Source organism: Cariama cristata, unplaced genomic scaffold (genome assembly GCF_000690535.1).
Source record: "Cariama cristata isolate BGI_N322 unplaced genomic scaffold, ASM69053v1 scaffold17502, whole genome shotgun sequence".
Classification (NCBI taxonomy): domain Eukaryota; kingdom Metazoa; phylum Chordata; class Aves; order Cariamiformes; family Cariamidae; genus Cariama; species Cariama cristata.
The window spans coordinates 21,507-46,676 of NW_009605692.1; the positions used below are offsets into that span (position 1 = coordinate 21,507).

Below are 25,170 nucleotides of genomic sequence, written 5' to 3' on the forward strand. Positions count from 1 at the left end.
ATTCACTTATTTGTAGGCTCATCTTTCATTTTGGGGAAGTCAGGTTAGAACTGAACAGCAGGAGAAGGTTAATGTGGGGACAGCAGAGAGAATTGGATTTTGGAGAAAGAGGGCAAGCCATTAAGGTAGATTTGTATTTACCATTCCTCTTCACCCTTATTTGAAAGGTGATTAATGAGATACAGTTACGTAGGTTTTCAACATCTGAAAGACATTTTGTTACACCATATAGTTCTCTGTTTTCTGTGAACAAGCCTATCACTGATGGTATGCTAAATAGGGAACAGAGAATGAACTTGGTGATTTGAAAAATGCACCTTGATCTTCAATTCAAGATCTGAAACTTCCCCTTAAACGTTGTGTGGTACCTTTAAAAAAACCAGCCTGGTATTCTTAATCTTTGGATTGCAGATGTAGTGGGAGATTTCTCTCAGTTCTGAGTGTTGAGAGATTTTATTCACAGGTTTAGTTACATTAACAGATGCTATGCGAATAGAAGTGAAGTAATTATATTTGTTTTGACATGCAGCTGCTTGCTCACTGGAATGCGTCCGTTCCTTTCAATTCTTGTGCAAAAGTGGGTTACTTGAAGTTTGGCTACAACCCTAGCAGATGCTGATGTGGCAACCCGGACCAAACATTCTTTCCTGCTTCTGTCAGCACTGCGCATTCTTTGTTTAAAGGTCAAAGTAACTTAACTAGTAAGGCTGATTAATGCAGATGTGGAATATGTGAACTCAGTGTACTTTTGGTTGCACCCGCTTTGCACCCACAGTAAAAGTTTCTTTTTGAATCGATGAATTTGACGTAATCACAGGCAATGAGTTACAATGCTGACATTTTTGAGTTTCTGTCATGATGATAGTGCCTCAATGGAAAAAGATAAACTTTGCAGATGGTAACAAATTTGCTGCAACTAGCTCATGAAACTGAAAATATTCAAATATTCTTGCAAACTATTTTTATCGAAGATGTTTAAAGAAAAAGAAGCCTGCCCACATGGAGACCTGAAATTTCTCTTCCAGCAAAAGATGTCATTTAAACCGTGTTGTTCCCATTCTGGCTTTAGAGTTTGTGCTGTGCAGAAACACTGTGTTTATACTTGGTTATGTACCTCAATCAGTTACAACAAGCATGTTATGCCTGCGTTGTGTTTTACTTACATAACAGTAATGTTTATGCATTACACAACCCTTTTCTCTCAATTTTCGTTGTTTGCTTACAAGATTCAGTTGTTGGTTCTTGGTAACCCAGAGTCATTTCGTCTTGCTTGGGAGTGTACTGTCTGGACCTGTGTGTCCACCTGAGCTGAAAGGCATGTCTCCAAACACCTGGGATTTTGAAAGTGTTTCTCCAGCCCCCAGGGTGTTGCATTGCAGATAGTGACATAGAGGTTTGAAGGAATTTATCCTGTTTTTTTTTTTTTTAATCTTGAAAGCCCTGACTCTAAAAGATACCAGGCCAAATCAGATGGATTTGGCTTCATGAACTTAAGGAAACACAGGCTCATTTGCTGTTTAAAAAAACCCACAGCAGCCTCACAACACTAGTATTAACTAGTTCCCAAGACAGCTGTATTTTGTAATTAATTTTCTTTTGAAATACAAAACAAACATTTTAATAATTTAATGTTTATACAAGTTACCATCTGTGGATGTTAGATTAACTTTACAGTAATTTTTCTCATTTTTTGCTATAATCCTTGATCGTCTCCACAGTTTTGTTCTGGAAAGATGTTACTGCTTCCATCTGCTAACTCCAGAATGTCAAAAGTTGCCTTGGCCTTACCTTAGCTAGCATCTATCTTTGCCCTTCCTGCATAAGAAAAGGTGTAGTATCCATCAAAGAATAAAGATAGGAATTTTGTGTTTTGCTATAAAATGGTAATGGAATTAAGGCACTTGATATCAACTGAGGCAGGAAAGAGATTGAGGTATCCTTGTGGTGTCAAACTTACCTAAAACTGCAGCTGTTGTGGTTTCTGCCATGTCTGCGGCCATTGTATTGGCTACTCTGGTGTAGAATAAAGGAAGTGTTTTGTCAGTTAAAATCCAGGTAAAGATTAGATAGATTTGTGTATTTCTCTAGTATAATTTCATTAGTCAGAAACAATAAACTCTAACTTGTGTGCAATGGTCATGACATAATGCTCATGATGTGGATGAGCTGGATGACGTGTTACAATACAAGTAGGTCACTTTTCATTTTAAAAAAAAAGTTCATGAGATGCATGGCATATCTGATAACCCAGACAAATAAGGAATACTTTAATGATACTGTGTTGACTTTTAAAATAACTGCATTTCATTAGAGAATGAAATGTGAAATTTGAATGAGGAAAATAAAATTTGAAAGCTTTCTACATCTAAAAGTTGATACTGGGTAATGGTCTGTTTAAAGGAGGAGAATTAATGCTCGATCATCTCTTTTCTTAGTAGGTCTTAGGTTTATTGTTAATTTGCTGTAGGGAGATATATTTTATGAATTACTGCAATAAATGTCTACCTGTCGGGTTATGCGTGCTGAATTAATACTATAAATGTTGATCTTGCAAAAGGAACTGAAGAAACATGAACGTTCTACAGTTTATAATATCTGTAAGGCATCTTGGCAAAGAATGAATTGGAGATACCTAAAAATTCAACATATATTTAATTGATGGAAACAGTTTAATACCATTTTATTGAATCAGAATTTGCATTCATGTGTATCACATTTTAGGATTATTAAGATGGACTACACAACTATCGTAATGTTCACTATCTGTTTGTTGTCTTATTTTGCTTACATACTCATGATATGACAGACTAAACTTTTTTGCACTAACATTGTGTCCCAGATATTAAGTGCTGCTTGTGGCAGGTTGCACTTGAGTTTCTGATGTGTATATATATATAGGGGGGAAAAACTCCACAGGAATTTAAGTCAGTAACTCTTACCTCTTTTGAGGGACATCTTGTTTCAATTGCAGTATTTTTCTCTTGTTTTAGAGGAAGCCCACATCTGAAGGGAACCCCACATTATAAGGAAGAACAATGTGCTCCTTCATTAAATCTAGAAATGAAGAAAGTACTGGACTTGCAAGCCTCTATCACAAGGTATGCTCACTAATCATGCGTCAGGGGAGGTTCAGGCTGGACATTAGAAAGAACTTCTTCACTGTTAGAGTCGTTAGGCATTGGAACAGGCTCCCTAGGGAGGTGGTGGAGTCATCGTCCCTGGAGACGTTCAAAAAACGTCTAGATGTGGCACTTCAAGACATGGTTTAGTTGACAGGGTGGCATCAGGTGTACGGTTGGACTTGATGATCTTTGAGGTCTCTTCCAACCATAATGATTCTATGATTCTATGATTCTAAGAATTTTTCTGCATATAGCCATTCCTTGTTAAAAAGTGAAGGGGAAACTGGATGGAAAAAACTTCTAGTAAATTTTTAGACTTACTAATAGTAAGGACTAATAGTTACTAATAGCAAGTTACTGTTAGTAAGTCTAAGGAGGTGAAAAAGTAAATTACTATTTAAGAATTCTTATTTTCTGTACGTGGCTATACTGATATTTTTGGCATATACAAGTATATAGCACATGTATGTTCAGTATTACATTATGTTACTATAAATGTGTTTGTCCTTGGTCTCAAAGTATGGATTATAGATTTCATGGAGACATAGGTACATGGGAGTGAAACTGTATGTAACATTTCAACATCTCTCCAGCTGCCTGCAGAGGGTCCCTGTTTGTCCTGGAAAAACAACTTGTTTTCTTCTTCCTTTTTTTGTGGTGATTGCCTTCCCTATAAATAAGCTTTGAACATGCTAAATAAGCGTGTGAGAAAAGTTGGTGAAACTGTATAGCATTGGGATGGGGTGGAAAAGTAACAAGTGCAATTTGGGAAGAGGCCCCGTAGGAGACAATGAATGTTGGAAGAAATGCAGTATCTACTGGAAAAAGCTGTCCTGGGAAGCTGCAGGTCGTTATCTGCATGCAAATAGATTAACGATAGTTTTCAGAATTTTGGAGATGTTTGGGGAAGGATTTAGGAGAAGTCTAATTTCTGCTTCATCAGTGAGCTTTTAGAATAGGATTAGAAAGTGTGGTGGACTATTTAGAGCCTAGGCAATATTGGTAATTTTCTGGGATAGACGAATAATTGGTTGTTGGCAGCAATGTCTTATGTTTAGTCAAAAGTATTAAAATGAACTTCAGCAGTTCATAGACCAGTTAAACAATTACTGTAACAATACAGACCTGTTCATGAACTCTTGTTCCTGGAGAAAGAGTCATATACCATATTTTGTCAGCTTGCTACCTTTACTGTCTAGAGGACTTAGGCACTTAGTTTGTAACTTGTTTGATGTAACTTCTCAACATAGTTGCTGATACAAGAGGCAGTAATACAGTGTTTATTACATTAATTGATTTTTTTTTTCTGTGATGTTGATTTGAGATGCAGTTTTTTAGAGAATGACAAATACATTTGTTAGTTTGCAGTCCATGTTAGAGGATCTACTTGTTGCTACGGCTGATGGATTTCTTCATCTCGTTCACTGGGATGGTATGACCAATGGAAGGAAGGCCATCAACCTATGTACAGTTCCATTTTCTGTTGATCTGCAGTCTTCTCGAGGTAGGTTTTGAGGTTTTATATTGCTTATGATAGTTAACTGTTGGTGAAATACCATCTAATATAAAATATTATCTCTGTTCTAAAGCAAAGATGAGAAAAATGTACCTTTTGTAAATGTGAATAATATAGCCTGTGTAAATTGTTTTTTTCTGTGAAGTAACAAGTAAACAACTGAAAAGTCTGTTCATATATTTTCTCAGCAGGTTCATTTTTGGGCTTTGAAGATGTTTACATCAGAGATATGGAATACTGTGCTACGCTTGATGGTTTTGCAGTTGTTTTTAATGATGGCAGAGTTGGTTTCATTACACCAATGTCGAGTAGATTCTCTGCTGAGGTATATTTCCTTTAGTATTTCTAGCATGCACTCTACAATAAATGTGTTTCACTTGGTCTCTGCAGTATAGTTAGCTTTCTACTTTAAATTCTGTTCAGCTGCAAAGAAGTGAAAATTTAGCAACAGCTTAAGAGGTAACATAAGAACAAGACTTTATTTCATACCATAATTTGAACTATTTTGTTCTAGGACTAGTACATTTCTATGGGAGAGCATAGTTGATAATAAACTTAATTTTTGTTCACTGCTTCAAAATGTCATTGTAGTTCTAAAGTCTTCGTACTGTCTCTGCGACAGAATTCCAGTTGTTAGTTATAAGTGGGGTGATAATAAGTGGGTTTTCCTTTGGCAAAGTATCATAGGTGCTATTTCTGGCTTTTAAACCATAATCCAATCTAACTCTTCTCATAATGACAAGCATACTTCAGAATTTCTTTTAAAGGAATCTTTTCCAAGTTAGGTGTTTTCTTACCTGTAATTCAGCCTACAAACTGTACTTTTGTCATTAGATGTCTTTAATTACAGATAACCCGGAAAGACTTGTGTAGTCTGTCCCAAACTCCTTCAGATACTTACAATATCTGTGATTTCAGCTGTTGCAGATCAACATTTATTTTCCTGTTTTGTGTCTAGTCTTCATCCTTAGTACCATCTACTGATTTTTTTTTTTTTTTTTTTTTTATGCAGTATTAGGGATATTCTTGCCTTATAGGTATTGACTTGCTGTAGTTATTCAGAGCTGTGAGAAATGGTTTCCTTACATACTGGCATCTTTCTGTAATTTTTATTAAGAACAATGAAAACAGTTTTACATATACTGGATTTTGTTTATCTGAGCCATGTCAGTTAATCTTGATATTTGCAACAGAAGTTTCCTGAAGTGATGAATGTCAACTGGCAGATCTGTAACATGGGTAGAAGCTGACTATCATGAATAAAAACACTGTTTAACCAAAAATTCTGTGGATTCCTTTCTTTACAGCAGCTCCATGGTGTGTGGGCACAAGATGTGATTGATGGAACTTGCGTGGCAGTAAATAACAAATACAGGCTAATGGCATTTGGATGTGCCAAGTAAGTTTTGTGAGGTTGGTTCGATGTGGAGGGGAAATTATTTCATTATGAAACTTAAGTACTAGTTTCTTCTTAGCAAGTTGTGTTGCAAGAGCTGTAAAGAAGAAATGATCAGTCTTCTAGAGATTGTATAATCTGCTCTGTCAAGAAGGTAGGAGGGAAGAGGAAAGAAATAATGCCTGCTTGAACTGCAATTGAAATTGATGCTTGCTGTTTAGCTCTGGAAAAACATAAAAAGGTGGCTGGGCCAGTTGCAAGGATTGGAAAGTGCTGCTGTCCAGTTAATCTCAAAGCAGGATTATAAAGTTAGTTTTAAGCAGTTAATCATAGTAATACTGGACAAGAATCGGCACTTCGTGCCCAACTGAGAACGTGCTCTGTGAAGCCTTGAGTTGGTCAGGAAAGTGTTGCGTGTTTGAGTAACTGTGAATATTTATAAATTAAATATTGCAAAAGTGCTTTTAGTTGTGTTTTACTTGCTGCTCTTTCAAGACAGTTCTTCCTGTATAATACTGCTTTCACTGGACTACAGTGCAGTTTGTTTTTTTCTTTTAAATTGTATTTTATTTTTGTGTTAGAGCATTTCAAATGATCTGGGTAGTTTAGTCTTCAGCTGTCTTTTTAAAAAATAGTATTCTCAGTTGTAGTAACAATGCAGTGTGTTGGTGTTTGTCTCTGAAACAGGAATAGTTACTATAATTCATTGATCTTGGTATGCAGTAGTACATTCCTGATGAAACTTTCGCACTGAGTGAACACTGACTTCACTGATGGATTGTGTTGCAGTTGAAAACCATAAATACATGTGAATGTGTGTGCATGTGTATTTTCAGAGAATGAAATAGTCTCAGTGCATTTGTTATCATAGGGCGGGTGTTTTGGGTCCTCCACTGCCTTCTGGAAAGTGTCTTATCTATACATTTTTTGAGTGTTACTTGACACAATGTTTCTGTTCTAGGTAAATTTGTTATTGGTGAGAAAAAAGCAGCTTTTATTAACCTCTTTAAACTAATGAGAAATCCAAATGGTCTGTACTCTAAAACGTGTCATCTCTTCCAGCGGCTCTGTGCAGGTTTATACAATAGATACCACCACTGGCACCATGCAGTTTTCTCATAAATTGGAGCTGACACCAAAACAATATCCTGGTGAGCTACTTCTATTGCTAGAATTTTCCACCTGATTTTAGGGTATCGAAGAATATTTTTATCCTTGGCTAGTTAATAACTATTTGTTGTTTGCATTATTGCTGGTGGGATTAGTATTTACTCTTGCATGTTTGTAGTAATTTACCCTTGCGCATTTGTTCTTTTAGCTGCTTGCTTTTAACTGACTTTTTGATGTGTATATGTGAGGGGTGAGGGCTGAGGGTCTGGGGTTGGTGGGTTAGGTTTTTTTGTTTGTTTGGGTTTGTTTGGTTGGTTTGTTTCGTTTTTTAACTAAATCTGAATCTGAGTTAGTGGTTTACAGACAGTGCTGCTTCCGATTGTTCCTTTTTAAATGCTGCAGATCTTAGTACATGTAGTCCTGAGATTACTTTTCCAATACTCACCTGAGAAAATGAGATATTATTGTCAAAACTGAAAATGACTATAATAGAGGTGTGAATTAACTTGAAACAACTGACATGTAGGGTACAGAAAAAACTGAGTAATCCAGCACCCTGCCTGAACTGCAGTGAACAAAAGCTCACTGGAATTTTCCATGTAGTAATGATGAGAACTGTAGGCTTTAGAATGAGGGACATACAAAGTGGGTAAATTGCGTTCTCAACTGAAAATGTATGTGCCTATTAGGTTTCAACAAAAAATCAAATCTGTAGATAACAGTTTTACAGTTATGCTAAGTGCCAAAGGAAGAGGTTCCAGGGGTGAATATAAAATCTTCTTTTGTCCTAAAAATTATGTTACTAGAATTGCAGTTCTATGGTTGTGTCATATGCATTTCTGGTCTGTTTTCGTGTATTCTTAGTTTCCTAAGAAACCAAACGTATTGGAAAGAAAATATGAATTTTTAATTTGATGCTTATTCATTTTGAGATGATCAGTTTGATGAATGCAGCAAAGAAGTTACTTGAAAAATCAAATACTTATTTCCATATATTTTTGTTTCTACTCTTATGGTGAAAGCAGTTGAAGGACATTTGGTGTTTTTCACATGGTATTTTATTGTCTGTTTCTAAACAGATATTTGGAATAAAACAGGACCTGTTAAACTAATCAGATGGTCACCTGATAGCTGCGTTGTGATGGTGACCTGGGAATGTGGAGGCTTGTCCTTATGGAGTGTTTTTGGTGCTCAGCTTATCTGTACCTTAGGAGGTGATTTTGCGTGAGTATCTTTAATGAAATTGTAAAATGTTTTATTAAAACCTTTATTTTTCTAATTAAAAGCATTTAATTAGAAACTAATTTGCTGAATTAGCTTTTAAAAATATTTTTCCATTATAATTCCTTAGATATTGGAATCATTGAGTAATATTTAGGAGGGGATCATTTGAGTATAAATGAGAATCTCTTGTTTTCTTTTCATAGTAGTCTTTTTGACTGTAAAAGCAAATTACTCTAAAGGCAGGCTTTAGCAGGCAAATATTAAAAATCCCTCAGTGCCAGTATATATTTGCTGTTCATGTGCTAACATCCAGAAATCACAATTCAAACATTTTATACTAGACATCTGACAATTGCATTGCCTTTTATGCAGTATCATGGATCAAACGGGCTTTATAGTTTGAGGTTAGGTTCAATATAGAACCATATGACAATACCAAGATAGGGAGATAATTTCTTATTTTGATGAAGTTATTTCCAAACTCAGACTTGTTCTGTTCTGTTTTTAAGCTATCAGTCTGATGGTGCCAAGAAGGACCCTCTAAAGATCAGTTCTATGGTAAATATGAATGTAAAAATACTGTAATAGAATGGCTATTAATTTTTTAAATTACTTTTAGTAAAACAGATTTTCAGAAAATCAAACTGGCTTTCTTTAGATGCCTTTACTTCCTAACACTGGTGTTGTATTGAAGGAAGAGGAAAACGAGGACAGCTGATGATTTATTTTTTTTTTTCATGTATATATCTGGTCATGAAGTGTGCATAACATGCCTTTTCTTGGCTTTGCTTTTGATATTAAGAATGAACACTTTTGGTTTCGCTTAATTTTAATTTGGTGCTGTATTTCAGAGTACAGTGAGACACTGAACAACAGTAATTGTAAACTTACTTATTTCCCTAAATTTGCTACCTTACCTTTGGCTGTTGAAGTAGCTTAACTCAGAATATGCATTTGAGAGAAACTTAACTGCTGTTGTTTTAATACAAACTAATTAACATGAAGTCCTGCTACTCTGTCAAATCAGTACATGTTGATAAATATCAAAGACAATCTTCAGGGCCTTTTGTACAGAATTCATCATAGTTTGTAAAATACTTCTAAAACATTTGACTTTATGTATCATTTAGTTGCTATGAAGATTGACAATTTCAAACATGCATCCCAAATGGATGTACATATTTGCAAGGACAGTACAATGTACCTTTTAAAAAAAACCCAAAGATTGAAATTCTGATACTGTTGAATTTAATGAACAACAACCAATGTAATTTTGAGTATCAGGACTTTTTTCGTACCTGATTCTGTTGCGGATTTTTTGTTAGGTGCTTTAAGCTGCAAACTAAACAGTCTTCATTACTTGTGTGGATGTCTTGCATAGTTATTTTTCATTTAATCAACATTTTTTACATAAGAAAACAATTTAAGCTGGATTCGTACTGTTCCTTGTGGATTTTACTGCTATGGGTTACTAATGATTCCTATGATGATACATTTTAGAACACCAAACTGTGTTTTCTTACCAGGCTCATGTCTATCATCAGATCAGTTACACTAAGTTTCTGTAGTTCTCATTTTCTGAGAATATATAGTGTTGATTCGGGGGTTTTATTATAGTTATTCTTTTCCATTCAGACCTGGGGATCAGAAGGGTATCATCTGTGGGTTATTGATGGGAATTCTTCAAAGACGAAACCTGAAAGAGATGCAAATGATAAAGCTCGCCAGTTTGGTATTCTGCAGTTTCACTTCATCAAGAGTGCACTCACTGTTAATCCTTGTATGGTAAGTTTTTTGTTGATAAATACATCCTTATTTTAGAGAATATTTCCAGTTTTCAGGTGACCTCTGAGTTATTCTCTTAACAGGTTTTAAGGCTGTTTAGCAGCTGTTAGACTGGTCTTCCTTTTTTTGTCATAAAGCCTTTAAAATGGTACTTTGAAAATACTGCTATGCAAAACTGTAACATAAAACCTACTAGTACATAGTGATGCAAAAACTGAGAACTGCCTTAATGCTTATTTTTCATACTGTTTACATAGAACCTGTTAATACATTGATCATGTGTTTTCCTTTGTTTTCTGTACATGGAGTTCAAGATTGTTTTTGGGCTTGTTTTGTTTTGTTTTTAATGTAGAGTAACCAGGAACAAGTCCTCCTCCAAGGAGAAGATCGCTTGTATTTGAACTGTGGAGATGCAACACAGGCTCAGAGTCCCAGAAATACTTCAGCACACTCTGAACATAAGCCTGCCAGGGAGAGAGGCCCGTTTTCAGATGGCAGTTTAGATTCTCAGGGTTTAAGCACTTTACTAGGACACAGGCATTGGCACGTTGTACAGGTAATTGTTGCTGATTGCCCGTATGTGCTCTGTGCTTGCGAAGAGTTTATAGGGCTGGAATTTGCAACTGATCTCATCACTCTCTGCTATACCCGTTCCCTCTCCTCTGTAGTGTGAGATCAGTGCCCTTTTATTGTCTGTTGGGTTTCCCCTGGTACAACATTCTTTTATTGCCAAATGGTAAAGGAACGTTGACCATCTCAGCCTTGTGGCTATGAGTTTGCATCCTAGCCAATGGAAAAATCTAAATGTCTTTTTGACTTCAGGAAGGGGTAGTTAAATTACTTTCCTATGCTTTGGAAGGGTGAATAAGTGCAACATGCAGGAAATCGTTTAGGGATTTTTTTCTGTTATTTATGCAAATTGCTTTAAGTATATTCAACTGATGAAGACAGCCTTTGGACTTTGGCTGCATTTTCAAGCAGTCTTAGATGGCATCTTTTTAAGCATGTAATTAAAACTTCACAGTATCAAGTTCGTGAAGATGAAATTATCTCCAGGGGTAGTAATGGAACAGATTCTACTTTCTCTGTAATGTAGAAGAAAAATTAAATAACTTTTAATCTGTAATTCTAGTGTGTGTTCTTCCACACTTGAATCGGTAGATATTTTTCTAAATAAAGGTTTCTGAAGGGTCCCCAAGATTTTGTTTTTCACATTGTACGTGAATCGGTATTACTAAACAGCATTTGACTCTAGGCCTGTATGTCAGGTTCTAGATACTGTTGAATTTCCACTTTAGCTGGCCAGGTAGCTCTTCTGTCTTTTAAAACTGGCATAAGAGGGGACAGTCCTCATTCTGTGAAGGAGTAAAACTAACACAATTGGAATTACTGTGGGGAGCAACATACCCATGAGAACAGCCAGTGGCTGGGTAATGAGATCACCTACCTGCCTTGTATCAGACTAAGAACTGGAGTTTGAACCTTGATTTGTATCATCCCATGTAACATGAAGAATCCAGGATCAAGATTTAATTTGATATATCCCAGTCAAGTGCTTTCATAATAAGGCTTTTGGATATGCTGGTGTGTATTTCTGATAACATTAGAAATCTCATCCCAACACTGAAAGTCCCTCCTGAATGCTGTGTTTATTGAAACTTGTATGTTCCCATGGAGGAGAAGTACCTAGAGGGGAGAAGAGAAAATTTTGGCTATTAATCTATAATATAATATTAGCTATTGTGTGTTGTTAATGCATTTCTGTATTTCTTGTGTTAAAAACAGGCTAACATATATGCTTCAGTATCTTTTGGGAGCAGGGGGAATTAATGGTATTTTAAAAAGAAATCCCAACATTAGAAACTTTTAAGCCACTGTTTTGGAAAAACATGGACATTTTACAAATTCCTGTAGAGCATTATAATTAATCACTACTGTAATGGTGCTTGGTACAGTTACATGGTTTTGGCTTTCTCTTTTTTTTCCTTTTGTTTTTTTTAGATTCATAGTACGTATCTAGACAGCAACTGGCCTATAAGGGTGAGTTATTTTAAGAATATGGTCTTGCTTCTTTAAAAGTATTGGTCTTTTATAACTGTCCCTTAGGACTGGATGAGCTCTGGAAGATGAAATTATTGTTTTAAATTACAGAAAGAAGAATATGTGTTGAGCTGTAAAGTAGAAAACATGAAGATACTTCACAAGTTTTTGTTCTGACATTATATTGCTTTGTAGTGATGTGCTTGGATAGGATATATCATGTAAATAAGTTCCCTCCTTAGGTTCTGGGTTTTTTCTCTTTGAACAGTTTTCAGCTATTGACAAGCTTGGACAGAATGTAGCTGTTGTTGGCAAGTTTGGTTTTGCACATTATTCTTTACTTACCAAAAAATGGAAGCTGTTTGGAAACATTACCCAGGTGAGATGTTATGGTACTTTATTCAGGTATACTGGAGAGGTTGCATTTGTTGGAGTGTGACTCTTGGAGAAAACTAAAAGAATATATTTTTTCAAATAACCTGTAGACACACTTGGGATTAGGGATACTGGTTTTGCATGTGCTTTTCATAAAATGGCTGAAAGACTTATCTTGTGGCTTTGGCACAATGATTTGTGTCTCATTATTAAAAGATTTCAAATTCTGAGTGTGTATAGTCAGACACCTGCTCCCGTATATCTTATCTGAGAGTTTGTGCGAGATGTAGCTTTGGATGCCAAGCTTGTAAATTCTGTCCAGAAGCAGAAGGCTGATTTGAGAGAGTTCAGGGATGCCAGTAGCATAAGGAACTGTGGAGCTGTGTTTTGTAAGACGATGTTTGTCTTTTGCATATTATTCTTTAGTACTTAGTTTTTTAAAACAACAAAAACTTCATATACGTAGATTGTCTTGCCACTATCAGTAACGCTCATGGAGACCATACATGGCTTTAAGAAATTACCCATAGAATGTACGTGTGTGTGTATAAGTATATAAAAATACATATGTATATGTCATTTGCGTGCTTTTTTCATTTCAGGAGCAAAATATGATGATAACAGGTGGCTTAGCATGGTGGAATGACTTCATTGTTCTTGCATGTTATAATTTAAATGATCATCAGGAAGAGGTGAGGTATTTTTTTTCAAAGTAAAGAAATCATGTTTAGAATACCTGATATGTGCTACAGTAGTATTATAAAGATGAAAAATTTGATATGTAGGTGGCTTTTGTCATGTTCAGAAATTCTTTATTAATATCTAAATAATTCTTTGCAGAAAAATTTATTATTGCTATTAAAAACTATTTTCTGCTTACTACTATGAATCTACTCATTGTTCTGAAAACTGTGACATTTTTGCATGTCAGCATGAAGCCTGTTTTGAGGTATCTAGTTACAGTATTTTGGGACACTTTTGTAAGATTTTAAATTATATGGTCAGAAGAGCTTTACTTACTCTTTGCTTTTTAAAACTAATGAATAAAACTCCTTCCTTGTGATTATTGTTCAGTACTTCAGATTTGGCTATACTGTTCTTTAACCACTTTATAATATATTGTAATGGATAAAACATTTGACGAAACAAAACCCAGTAATGTGTCTTGCTAGAAATCTTTGGCAGCCATTCCACAAAAAAGAAAATAAATGAAGGTTGTGGTAAACAGAACCTGTATTGAAAGTACTCCTTTTCCTTGTAGCTGAGAATCTACCTGCGAACGTCTAATCTTGACAATGCATTTGCACAGATCACCAAAGTGCAAGCAGACACGTTACTACTGAGTGTCTTCCGGGACATTGTCATATTGTTCAGAGCAGATTGTTCCATTTGCCTTTACAGTATTGAGAGAAGGCCTGAAGGGTGAGTATCAGTATTTAAATGCTTTTGCAGTAACGTACTTGTAAATCTCTTCTCAGTCTGAGTAAATTCTTACAATAATATAAAGTTGTTTGGTAACTTGTAAGTCAGATTTTTAAAATATAGGGGGTTAAGTGTTATCTGTATGCACAAGTGGTAGTTCATGAGTGTTGTCCCTTGCATGCATACAGTGGAGTAGTGACTGAGGTATGTGCATTTCTAGCTGTCTGTACGAGCATGTTCTAGTTGATAGGAACTTGAAAACTGAACATAAATAGAAGAAAAATGTACTAAAAGGCACCCACATACTTGAATATTTTTAATAAAAACTATTTCTAACATTAGAAGTAGGAATTGGTGAGGGTGGCAGAGAAGTAACAAAGATGAAGAGAAAAAAAGTTTGGTCTGTGGTGTGGTTGTAGGGAGCTATTTTCGTGCTAAATAAGTAGCAACATAAGAGGCAGATACTTTCAGACTTACAAGAATAGTGAACCTAAGGAGGATATAGATTCCCAGGTAGTTTTTAGAAGTGCCTAAGCAGGTGATTTTTCTTACAGTTATGGCATCTTGGTTTCAGCAAGAAGGGACCTTTTTTTCTTTTAACAGAAAGCAAGCTGTTGATTGATCCACTTTAGAGGAAAATATTTTCAGTGCTTTTCAAAGAAAACTCCAACAAAATCCAACCCTGGAATTGTCCTATTGAAGAGTGAATAGAGTCTTATCCTGAAGTATCTGTTGTTGTCTTCTGTCCACTTATAACTATATTCTCCAAAACTAGCAGGATAAAGTAGTCCAGCTTAGGTTTATTTCGTAACTTTATGTAGAGTAGATATGTGGGCCTGTGGGATTCCTGGTCAAAGGAAAGTCCATTTGGTCTGTAAAGTAAAATGTTTGCAGAGGTTAAGTTGCTTATTTTCATGAGGTTTACTTCAAGATACTAATTTCATGTTAAATACTGTTTTAAAAATGCTAAACATAGTTATCTTTCCTTTCAGTCTTAACCCTACTGCCAGTATCCAAGTTCTTCAAGAAGTGTCCATGTCTCGGTACATTCCTCATCCTTTTCTTGTAGTGTCTGTTACATTGACATCAGTGAGGACAGAGACTGGCATCACCTTGAAGATGCCTCAACAGGTAACAGGTCTATAGTGCTCAAAACTTAAAAGAATCAGTGCCTGGATTTGTTAGCTTAGTCCTCAAAGGTTACTTGGCTGATAATCAGAAATCAGTGGTTCATCTAAGTTGTAAAATGCAGAACATGTTTTTTCTGATGCTTGTTATAGAGACATTTTATGTGTGAATTGGAGGTGGGGGCTGGAAATAAAATCCAAACTCTTACTTTTATTTCATGTCTTCTCTTGTCGTCTTACAAAGTTTGGGGCCAGATCTTGGAGGACAAATTAAACTTAACTATTGCAAGGGTATGTTTCTCTATTGTGTATTAAAAATTGAACACCAGAGCACTTCATGGCATTAGGAAGTGCCTTTCTTGCAGCAACAGGTCCATTACTCAAAGAATAAACAGAAAAAATGAAAAGATGGCATATGACCCTATAATGTTACTTCTAGTCAATTTCCTACCATGCTAAAGTAAAGTAAGATAATCTCTCCCACTAGTTATGCCAGGAGATAGGCCAATAGCCAAACAGTGACTAAGGTATGAAGGTGAAGCCATGTCTTAACTCCAGGAAATGATTCAGGTCCCTGAAAATGCAGTACAAAGAGAACTTGGATTTTTGTTGTCTGTGGTGTAAACAAATTAAGCTTAACTGTTTGAGTAGCTGCAATATGAAGCGTGTTTTCTCATCAGAGCAGCTACCTTAAGATAGTTCAGAAATTGCATTGTCTGTGAGGCAGGCCCACAGTCTGTATTTTTCTCCATATACCAAAGCCACTGGCAGACAGGAAAGCAATGGCACAGATGTAAAATCTGAAGGTTTGCACTTGCTTCCTTTAGTTCATTTTAACTTAGTGTCCCACAATTCTGAACATGTGTCCTGAGACTTTGGTACGATCTTAGACAGGGCATAAAAGGCAACATGCTTGTGGTTTCCTAGTCCGTCTTGCCATGAGACAGTGTCCTTATTCCTGAACTACCTGACCTGTGGTGTTTCCTAATTTTGAGAAAAAGCTACTCAGACTTTTTAGAGCACTGGTAATATTTTACACTTAGCTTCAGACTGAACAAATACTACCCTTTTTCTTTCTAACTAAGCTCATATCTTCAAACTTTGTCAGTCCTCCTGATCAAAAGAAAAGTATTAATGTTGCACTAAATATGACACTGTAGACAGAGCAATGTGTCTGATTTAGCGGAGTGTGTCAGCTTTTTCAGTGTTGTAACCTATTAGTGACCTTAACACCTGATGCTGCAAATTTACCATACAGGCCCTCTACCCATGTATTTTAAATCTAAACTTCATGAACAGCATGGTATTAGCTCCAGCGACTTGGCTTAAAGTTAACATGAAACAGTTCTGAAATAAATCTTTAGAAAGAATACTTTGCTTTCTTTACCTAACTAGAAAGATTTTTTTCCAACTACAGCTTCTAAAAGTTCAAGATGCTGTACAAGTGTAGCTAAACTCTTTTTGGCTCAACTCCTTTTGGTTTGTCTATCAGTGTTAGTCTTTGCAGTCAGATACTGGCAGTCATATAGTGGTGATACTGATAAGAATACAGAGCTTTTTTTTTTTCTTAAAATACTGGTGGCTTGCCTGTGCCAAAAGACATAGTTGAAAAAAACCCATACCGAATTAGCATGTGGAATGAGTCTAGTGAACAAGAAACCTTCCAGTATTTACTCCTTTGCAGAAGACTACATAAATGAATGTATCTGTAGGTACTTAGTTCTACTTGATTTTTCTGAGTCCTTCTGCATTGAATTTGGTTGTTAGTCATCTCTGTATGGCAGTGCAGTTAATTTACTCTTCTTATTTTGGGTCTGTACTGTGATTATGGGTAGAATGATGCATTCAGAAAGCTTAAGTAATTTGCATAATTATCTTGTATCTTTTAGGCTTGTGAGGCTGAAAGTATTATGCTAAACTTAGCTGGACAACTCATCATGTTGCAGAGGGATCGATCTGGACCCCAGATACGAGATAAGGATAATAATCCTAATCAAAGGAAGCATGTGAGTAAATATATGTGGAATATTGTATATGGCCTCAAAGATGTTGTCAGTGACTGAAGCAGTTGTAGAAGGGAGTGGTGCAGGCATAAAGAAAGCAGGTCTATAATGCAAGGCAGTGTCTACGCTTACAGGCTGAATTGTTAACTGGAAGTAAATCAGTACTCCTGTGATTATTTTTTTTTCCCTCTAAGAACATGCGAAACATGACTACTTAATTGTGTGAATGTCTAATTATAGTATTTACTGCTTTTGTTTACTACTTGTATTGCAGTGAAAGATACGAGTTTTAAGCACAGTTTGTAAAATTAAAGTGCAAAATTTGGTATGCAGTAATGACAGAAAATCTCCAGTCTATCTAAAACTGTTCTGTATGTTTATGGAGCGTTATAATTTTTTGCAGAGTATGTTTACAATGTTCCTAAAAATAACAATAATAGAAATCCATGACTGAACTTCTATTTTTTTGTGTGCTGATGAAAAGCACTTCTACATGAAACAAGCACTTTGGTAGAGTGAAATCTGGAAAGTTTAGATGAAGTCCTGTTTGCAGCTCAAACACTAGCAAATCGGGTGTTTGTAGTAGTTTTGTCAGTTCTAGGTTGGACTCTTGGGAACTGAAGAAGCAGAGAGCAGATTTTTATTTTTCTCCCTTACTTTCACCCCTCTGACTTCCTGACTAAGTATAAGGAGGTTAAAAAAATGAAAGAAATGTCTTTTGAGTTAATGTAGGTAATAAGTTGTGTTTTCCCCAGTGTTAGGCTGTAGTTAAGGGATAAGCAGATTTGTTTCTTGTTTGTTAGAAGAATAACATGTTCGAAGAAAGTAGTTCTTAGCTGAAAAAAGAGTTCTTGTGAAGAGGGGAAAAAAAAAACAAGGAATAATGAATTCTGATTTTTGTTTGTGGTTTTTTTTTGTTTTGTTTTGGTTTTTTTTTTTTTAAATAGCTGCCTTTTTGTGCTCCAGTCGTCTTAGCCCAGTCTGTTGAAAATGTATGGACTACTTGCAGGATCAACAAACAGAAACGGCACTTATTGGAGGCTCTGTGGCTCAGCTGTGGTGGGGCAGGTATGAAAGTCTGGCTTCCCCTGTTTCCCAGAGATCATCGAAAACCGCATTCCTTTCTGTCAAGACGGATCATGCTGCCTTTCCACATCAACATATACCCATTGGCTGTTTTGTTTGAAGATGCCTTGGTTCTTGGTGCTGTTAATGATACTGTGCTCTATGACTGTTTGTACACTCAAACCAGTGCTAGAGAACACTTAGAGGTTCTCTTTCCTTTCTGCATTGTTGAGAGAACCTCTCAGATCTACCTCCATCACATTTTACGCCAGCTCTTGGTTAGGAACCTCGGTGAACAAGCCTTGCTTTTGGCCCACTCCTGTGCCGCATTACCATACTTTCCTCACGTACTAGAACTGATGCTTCATGAAGTGCTGGAAGAAGAAGCTACCTCGCGGGAACCCATTCCCGACCCTCTGCTTCCCACTGTGGCAAAGTTCATTACAGAGTTCCCCCTCTTCCTGCAGACAGTTGTTCATTGTGCTAGGAAGACAGAATATGCCCTGTGGAATTACCTTTTTGCTGCTGTTGGAAACCCAAAGGACTTATTTGAAGAGTGCTTAATGGCCCAGGACTTGGATACAGCTGCCTCTTATCTTATTATCCTACAGGTAATCGTACCTTATATATTGCAAGAGAGGTAATATTTACTAATGTTGTAGTATTTAAAAACCATTTAATTTAACAGTTTTCTGTTGAGATTATGTCCAGTTTTGAAGGGGAGGAATATCATGCAATGTAAGTATTTAGTTTACTGTTGTAAAGAGGCAAATAATAGCATGAAATTTGCTGCTTCTAATCTCTGGTATACTTGAACATGACATGATGTGGATTGACTTAAGAGGACTTTCATTGCTTGATGGCAAAAGCAAATGACTTAATTATGTTTTGTTACTTGCAGAATATGGAAGTTCCAGCAGTTAGCAGACAACATGCTACTCTCCTATTTAATACTGCCTTAGAGCAGGGAAAGTGGGATCTTTGTCGTCATATGATCAGATTTCTTAAAGCCATTGGCTCTGGAGAAACAGAGACGCCTCCAGCTACACCAACAACTCAGGTTCGTGATAGGAATAGTAAATACTGTGCATTAAACCTTGTACGATTAATCTTGCTATTATATAGCTTGTTTGCTCCTTTAATTGTATGTTTCGGTTTTCTTGGTTTTAGGAACCTAGTTCAAGTAGTGGCTTTGAGTTCTTCAGACATCGCAGCATTAGTTTATCCCAATCAGCAGAGAATCTCCATAGCAAATTTAACTTGACAAAAACACTGAGTATGCCCTCTGGCCCATCTGGAAAAAGGTAATTAGTAGTAATGTCCTCTCCTTCCCCACTTTGTTAGGTATCGTACTAACTACCAATTTAAGTTATAGAAGTACATTGTATGATAGAGTTAGATTTGTCATAGTCTCCCTCCACGTCCTTCTGCATTTGTCTTTTCCTGCCTCTCATAATGTCTGTGTCTCTCTTGTGTTCTTGGGAGAATATATTCTCACACGTTAATGTATGCGTGTATGTGTATTTGTATGTATATATACACAGGCACATGGATATTGCTGACCAATAACCTCTGAATCTGAATATGTAGTAATTTAAATAGCCAGTGAGACCACATCCCTTATATTTGAAGGATCTCTTTTGCTGAAATACACATCTTGAACTGCTCACAGTACTGCAGCATCATAGTATACATTGCACTGTGACACATTTTGATGTAGCAGTGTGTTGCCAAGCCATAAATAGAGCCTTTTACACCTTGGGGTGAATCCCTTTTAAACTGCTGTATACAGAATTCATATTGATCGGTATTAATGTTGAGAAGCAGCACTGAGCTGGGATTCATTATTATCTTGGTTTTGGCTTTTTTCCCCATACAAGACCTTCAAAACATTCTTAGTACAAATTCAAATGCTTTTGTTTAGTAATTTTCCATAGAAGGTCCTATCTTAAGGGTTTTGATAGGAAGGGTCCTAGACTAATACTTCATTTGTTCTCTAAACTTGTTTCTCAGAAGTCACTTTGCAATGGCATCTGCCTTTTATTGTTCCTTCTTTACTTCTTTTCCGCATTGCTAATAGTTTAATACTCTATGGCCACTGCTGCTGTTGTAACTTCCTTCCCTTATTTCACTTACTTTTCGAGGCAGTTGGATCGTTTAGAGAACATAAATAGCAAAGAATGGTGGAAACTGCTTTTGTTGATATACAGAAAGCTCCCACCACTACTCTGGTCACTTGATGTACTATGGTTGTAGCCAACAGCCTTTACAACTCCATTTTATCAGTCTTAATGTCACTGTTCTCTGGTTTGTCTATAGGTGGAGTAGAGACAGTGACTGTGCTGAGAACATGTACATTGACATGATGCTCTGGCGGCATGCTCGGCGTCTGCTAGAAGAAATCAAGCTGAAAGACCTTGGCTGCTTTGCTGCGCAGTTAGGCTTTGAGCTGATTGGTTGGCTGTGCAAGGAGCGAGCCCGAGCTGCCCGCGTGGAGGATTTTGTGTATGCTTTGAAAAAGCTACACAAGGATTTCCTCTGGCCATTTCCAGTCATACCGGTTTCGTCCATTAATTCACCTTTCAAGAATGGAAAGTACAAGACAGGTGCTGTAACATCTGAATTGATTTGGACTAGGTTTCCTTCCTGCAGTGCTACACCCATCAGTCTGAATCTGTCCTTCCTCAGTTCAGCCAAGCAGAGAACAGGCTGAGGCTTGCCACCTGCACAGCTTTCTCACACAGGGTGTGTTTTTTGAAGAGATTCTGTTTAGCACAGGCACCATCTCTTGTGTAGTCTGATTACACTACTGTTTCTGTTGAGTCTTCTTGCTTTCTCAGGTGTACTGAACTAGGTATCACTTGTGCAGATGTTGAGTTGAACGTGGGTATTGCTCTTTGATGTAAATTCTGCTACAGAAAATTACCAAAATCAACATTCTCAGATAGTCTTTAGACAAGGTTTTGATTAACTTTTCTAAATTTAAAAAAGTAATGTTCCCAATATTTGAAATTTGCTTTATGTTAAAGGGTGAGAAGTTTGAGGACTTGCTGCAAACCTCCTTTGTATTATTAATCTCTCAGTTCACCAGTTTGCCTGTTTAGGGCAAAGTTGATACTAGCTGCCAAGTATTCCTCTTTTTGGTAGTAGCAGCACTATTATTTAGTTCTATTGATGCTAACACTTTATCACCTGGTATTTCTTTTACACCAGTGCTGACATAAAGAGCTGATCAGAAATCCCTGAAATACTTAAACTTGCTGCATTTCCTTGCTGTTGGTTATCCCTCAACAAATTGAATATTGGCTTAGATGCAAGTTTTAGCTTCCTGAAATGCCCTTAGAGAACTTAACAAATTTTCTTGTGATAGTTGCATGACTTTTCTTTGGTGGGTTCTCTTGTTTTAGCCATGGGGGAGCAGCTGCTAAAATCTCGGTCTGCAGACACCTTTGTAAACATGGAAATGGACACAGGGGTTTCAAACACACCTCGGAGTCGCAGTTGGCTTGGCACTATCAGCTCCTCTCAGAGAGAGATTGACACAGTTTCATCCCATGGACCGCACATGCAAGACGCATTCCTTTCTCCTTTGCTAAGTAAAGGTTAGTCACTCTTCCTTCTGTCAGCTCGTTGGAAAAATGCACCTGGAAGTACGCACTTACATTTTGGTATTTGCATGCCACTGCTGTATTGGTGCTTCTCAACTGCAGATAACCATAATTCACAAAAAAAAAGTACTCTTTGAAAAATGAACTGAATTTTTTACAACAGAAAGATAATGCCCATGTTGTACATCTTTAAGTATGTGAACATGAAATTGCTATTTGCTGCAGTTCCTGTCTGTGGTGGTAACTTGAAATTTAGTATTTTTACAGTCTGGCTGGGAAGAGTGTTCTAAGTTTTTTATCTTTTGTCTCTTGCACGGGTTGGCCTCTTGCACAGGTTGGCACTGTTCTAATCCATGAACTTTGTGCTTTTGGATTTCTTTAGAAACACATTAGATGCATTCCTTATTGAGGCAGTTGAGGAAATTATAGTCCCATATTGTTTTCTTTTTTCCTATGGCTTTCTTTAAATCGCTCTTCTAAAAGCTCAGATGTATGATCAGCTTATGAAAATACGAAGGGGAATTTTGTTCTCTATGCATCTTTTCTGACCACAGTCAGAGACAGGAAATGTTTGACCATTCGTATCTTTTTTACTCTGTCATCCTCAAGAGTAGAGCAACATTTTCAACAGTGTCTACATCATGTGATTTCCACTTTATTAGGGGAAGACTTCAGTACCTAAGGGTACTGAACTACAATCTCGCCAAGATGCTGGGGCCTCCTGTGAGAGTCAGAGCACTTGGAGCTGCTATTTAACAAATTGTCAGGCTTTAAAAAATGAAGACAGAGTGAGGTTCCCTCCCCCTGCTTGGGCACTGTCTCGTTCTATTTTTACTCCTGTTTCTCTTGTTTATTACTTCCGGAGACAGCAAGAATGCATTAGGTTTAAGTAAGTTTGTTATAGAACTCTCAAAAAAAGCATAATCAGGAAAATCTATTTCTCTTTTCATTGAATTATCTTGTACTGCTGTCTGCCACGACTGCTGTTTCTGTAGAACATATCTGACTTTTTTCTGAGCTGGGTGAAGACCTTTGAGTTCAGTGGACTTTGGTATGGATTTTGAAGCAGTTTATTTCTAAAGTGAAACTAAATTAATAGTCTTTAAAACATTGTGAGCTGAATTCTAATAATAATGATTTCACAAATAACTAATCCAGCAGTGGTATTCATGGGCAAGAAGCTAATGAGGTAATTTTCTGACTTTCGAAACATTTTCCACAGAAAAGATGCATCTACTTTAATATGAAACTGTTCTGGAGGATGCATGCCTTCAAGACTCACCACTATAATAGTTTTAGCTTTGCTGTTACTGTTCCTGTGAAAATTCTGTCGCTATATCTACTCCTCATGTTTTTATTAGAAGCACTTCTTTTTGTAATTTGTGCTGGTAAATATTTATATTACCACGTATTCAGAATCTTCAGAGTTTTGGATGAAGAAAATAACTTGCTATTGCATCTTCATTTTTAACAAAGGTTAAGAAAGCAGTACCTTTAGACAGACTGCAGCCCTTCCTACAGACTTAATTCTAGGACTATAGTATGTAAGAGGCTGACACTGTAGTCTTATAATGATTGCTGACACAACTTTAGGATCCCTTATTGATATTATTCTGCAGAATTATTTTTGGTAGAAAAACTGCTGCATTCCGGCAGTAATAGTTCTGCCATATAGTGTGATGAGAAGAATGCTGAAGTGGACAGCATGCCTGAAGCAACTTCTTAGCACTGTGATACATGGCAAAGCATTACTGTGTAATTTGTCAATTTCTATAGGATGTAGTTCAGAAATTCAGTCTTACTAAAGTAAGTAGTTTCTTTTTCCCTTATGTTTCTGAGTGTTTTCGATAGGTGACGAATGCAGCATTGGTTCAGCAACGGACCTGACTGAAACGAGTTCTATGGTGGATGGTGACTGGACCATGGTGGATGAAAACTTCTCCAGTCTAAGTTTAACTCAGTCAGAGCTTGAACATCTCTCTCTAGAACTGGTTAGTAAAGGGCCGCACAAGTCACAGGTCCAGCTGCGGTAAGTAATGTAATTTTTGCATTCTGAAACTTAAAATTACTTGTATGCAGCATTAGGAGAAAGAAATACTGTCTACAGAATCACACTGGGATTTTGTCTTCAGAGTGGAAAAACTTAAGTAGGCTGTTTTTCCATATAGGTACTTGCTACATATCTTCATGGAAGCAGGATGTCTGGATTGGTGTATTATCATAGGCCTTATCCTCAGAGAATCTTCAGTAATCAACCAGGTTTTCAGTATAATGCAATCCTCTGATATTGATGGAGAAATCTGTCAGAATATCAAGACTGGCCTATATGCTGTTGACAAATGGGCTTCTACAGATTGGTAAGTGTTATTTTCCACCTTCATTATCATTCCAGTTGTAGATAATTAGTTACCTAAAAAATAACTTTGAGTTATCTCAGCCTTAGTTGAAACAATTACTTAAAAGCACTTTTGCAGAAAATTTCAGGACAGTCACTTAATAGTTGAAGTCAACTGGAAAAAAAAACAGCAAACCAAACCCAAAACAATCAACGCCCCAACTTTCATTGTTTGATTATGGTTGCCTTTTTCCCTCTGTTTACAAAAAAAAAAAGAGTTTCTGTACAGGAAGGATTATAGAAGATACTAATTGATATTAAACATCTCCCAAGAAAAGCTGCTTTTCAGGCATATGATAGAAGAACTATTTTTTAATTCACTCATGGTGTTCTATACCATTTTTTTCCTAGCCCTGGGTACAAGCCATTTCTAAATATCATCAGGCCACAGATCCAGAAACTAAGTGAAATAGCAGAAGAGCAAGTACAGCCTGAAGCTTTTCAGCCAGTGAATCCTTGTAAGGTTACCGAACAAGCGAACCCCAGAGCTGAGGAAAGCAGGACTTTATCTAGCCATGGCACTAATCCTCAGAGTGATGCTGCCAACAGCAATGCAAGCAGGCATGAAGAGGACAAGTCTAAGACAGAGGATGAGGATTCATTCCAAGAAGGCAGTTATGACTGTATTGTGTCTTAAATGGAAGGTGCACAACTTCCCAAGCATCAGGTGTGAAAGGAAGCAAACCAGCTCTTAGACATGCTTCCATGTTTTGGATTTGAACTCTTCTTTTTTTTTTTTAATTTTTTTTATATTTCAATCTTTGAAATCTTTAGTGGGGATAACTAAGCAGCAGTTTCATCTAATAATTTCAAAAGGAGGCAAGATATTTTTTTTTATGTAATCTTCAGACTCCAGCTTTAGGTTTTGAGTGTTGAGAGACAGTGAATAACATATGGAGACAGCTTCAGCTAATGTTCATCAGTACCTTTACATCACCAACACGTTCTGAAGAAATTACTTATCTCTTGCTTGAGTTTAAAA

General features: G+C 36.6%; 1 protein-coding gene across 1 annotated transcript in view; it reads left to right on the forward strand.

Moving 5' to 3' along the window:
* Window positions 1-24,825, forward strand: part of RIC1 (RAB6A GEF complex partner 1) — a gene marked incomplete at its 5' end in the record, with an annotated part of 37,994 nt that extends 13,169 nt beyond the window's left edge. The window contains 23 exons of the mRNA XM_009696085.1: window positions 2,991-3,098; window positions 4,484-4,626; window positions 4,827-4,963; window positions 5,946-6,037; window positions 7,097-7,185; window positions 8,224-8,368; window positions 8,878-8,926; window positions 10,004-10,153; window positions 10,506-10,709; window positions 12,155-12,193; window positions 12,462-12,572; window positions 13,171-13,260; window positions 13,830-13,990; window positions 14,983-15,121; window positions 17,007-17,123; window positions 18,068-18,796; window positions 19,087-19,245; window positions 19,356-19,489; window positions 20,505-20,791; window positions 21,593-21,787; window positions 23,645-23,822; window positions 23,962-24,150; window positions 24,540-24,825. Coding sequence (XP_009694387.1) covers window positions 2,991-3,098; window positions 4,484-4,626; window positions 4,827-4,963; window positions 5,946-6,037; window positions 7,097-7,185; window positions 8,224-8,368; window positions 8,878-8,926; window positions 10,004-10,153; window positions 10,506-10,709; window positions 12,155-12,193; window positions 12,462-12,572; window positions 13,171-13,260; window positions 13,830-13,990; window positions 14,983-15,121; window positions 17,007-17,123; window positions 18,068-18,796; window positions 19,087-19,245; window positions 19,356-19,489; window positions 20,505-20,791; window positions 21,593-21,787; window positions 23,645-23,822; window positions 23,962-24,150; window positions 24,540-24,825 — 3,931 coding nt within the window. The remainder of the gene's footprint in view (window positions 1-2,990; window positions 3,099-4,483; window positions 4,627-4,826; window positions 4,964-5,945; window positions 6,038-7,096; window positions 7,186-8,223; window positions 8,369-8,877; window positions 8,927-10,003; window positions 10,154-10,505; window positions 10,710-12,154; window positions 12,194-12,461; window positions 12,573-13,170; window positions 13,261-13,829; window positions 13,991-14,982; window positions 15,122-17,006; window positions 17,124-18,067; window positions 18,797-19,086; window positions 19,246-19,355; window positions 19,490-20,504; window positions 20,792-21,592; window positions 21,788-23,644; window positions 23,823-23,961; window positions 24,151-24,539) is intronic.
* Window positions 24,826-25,170: the final 345 nt, after the last annotated feature.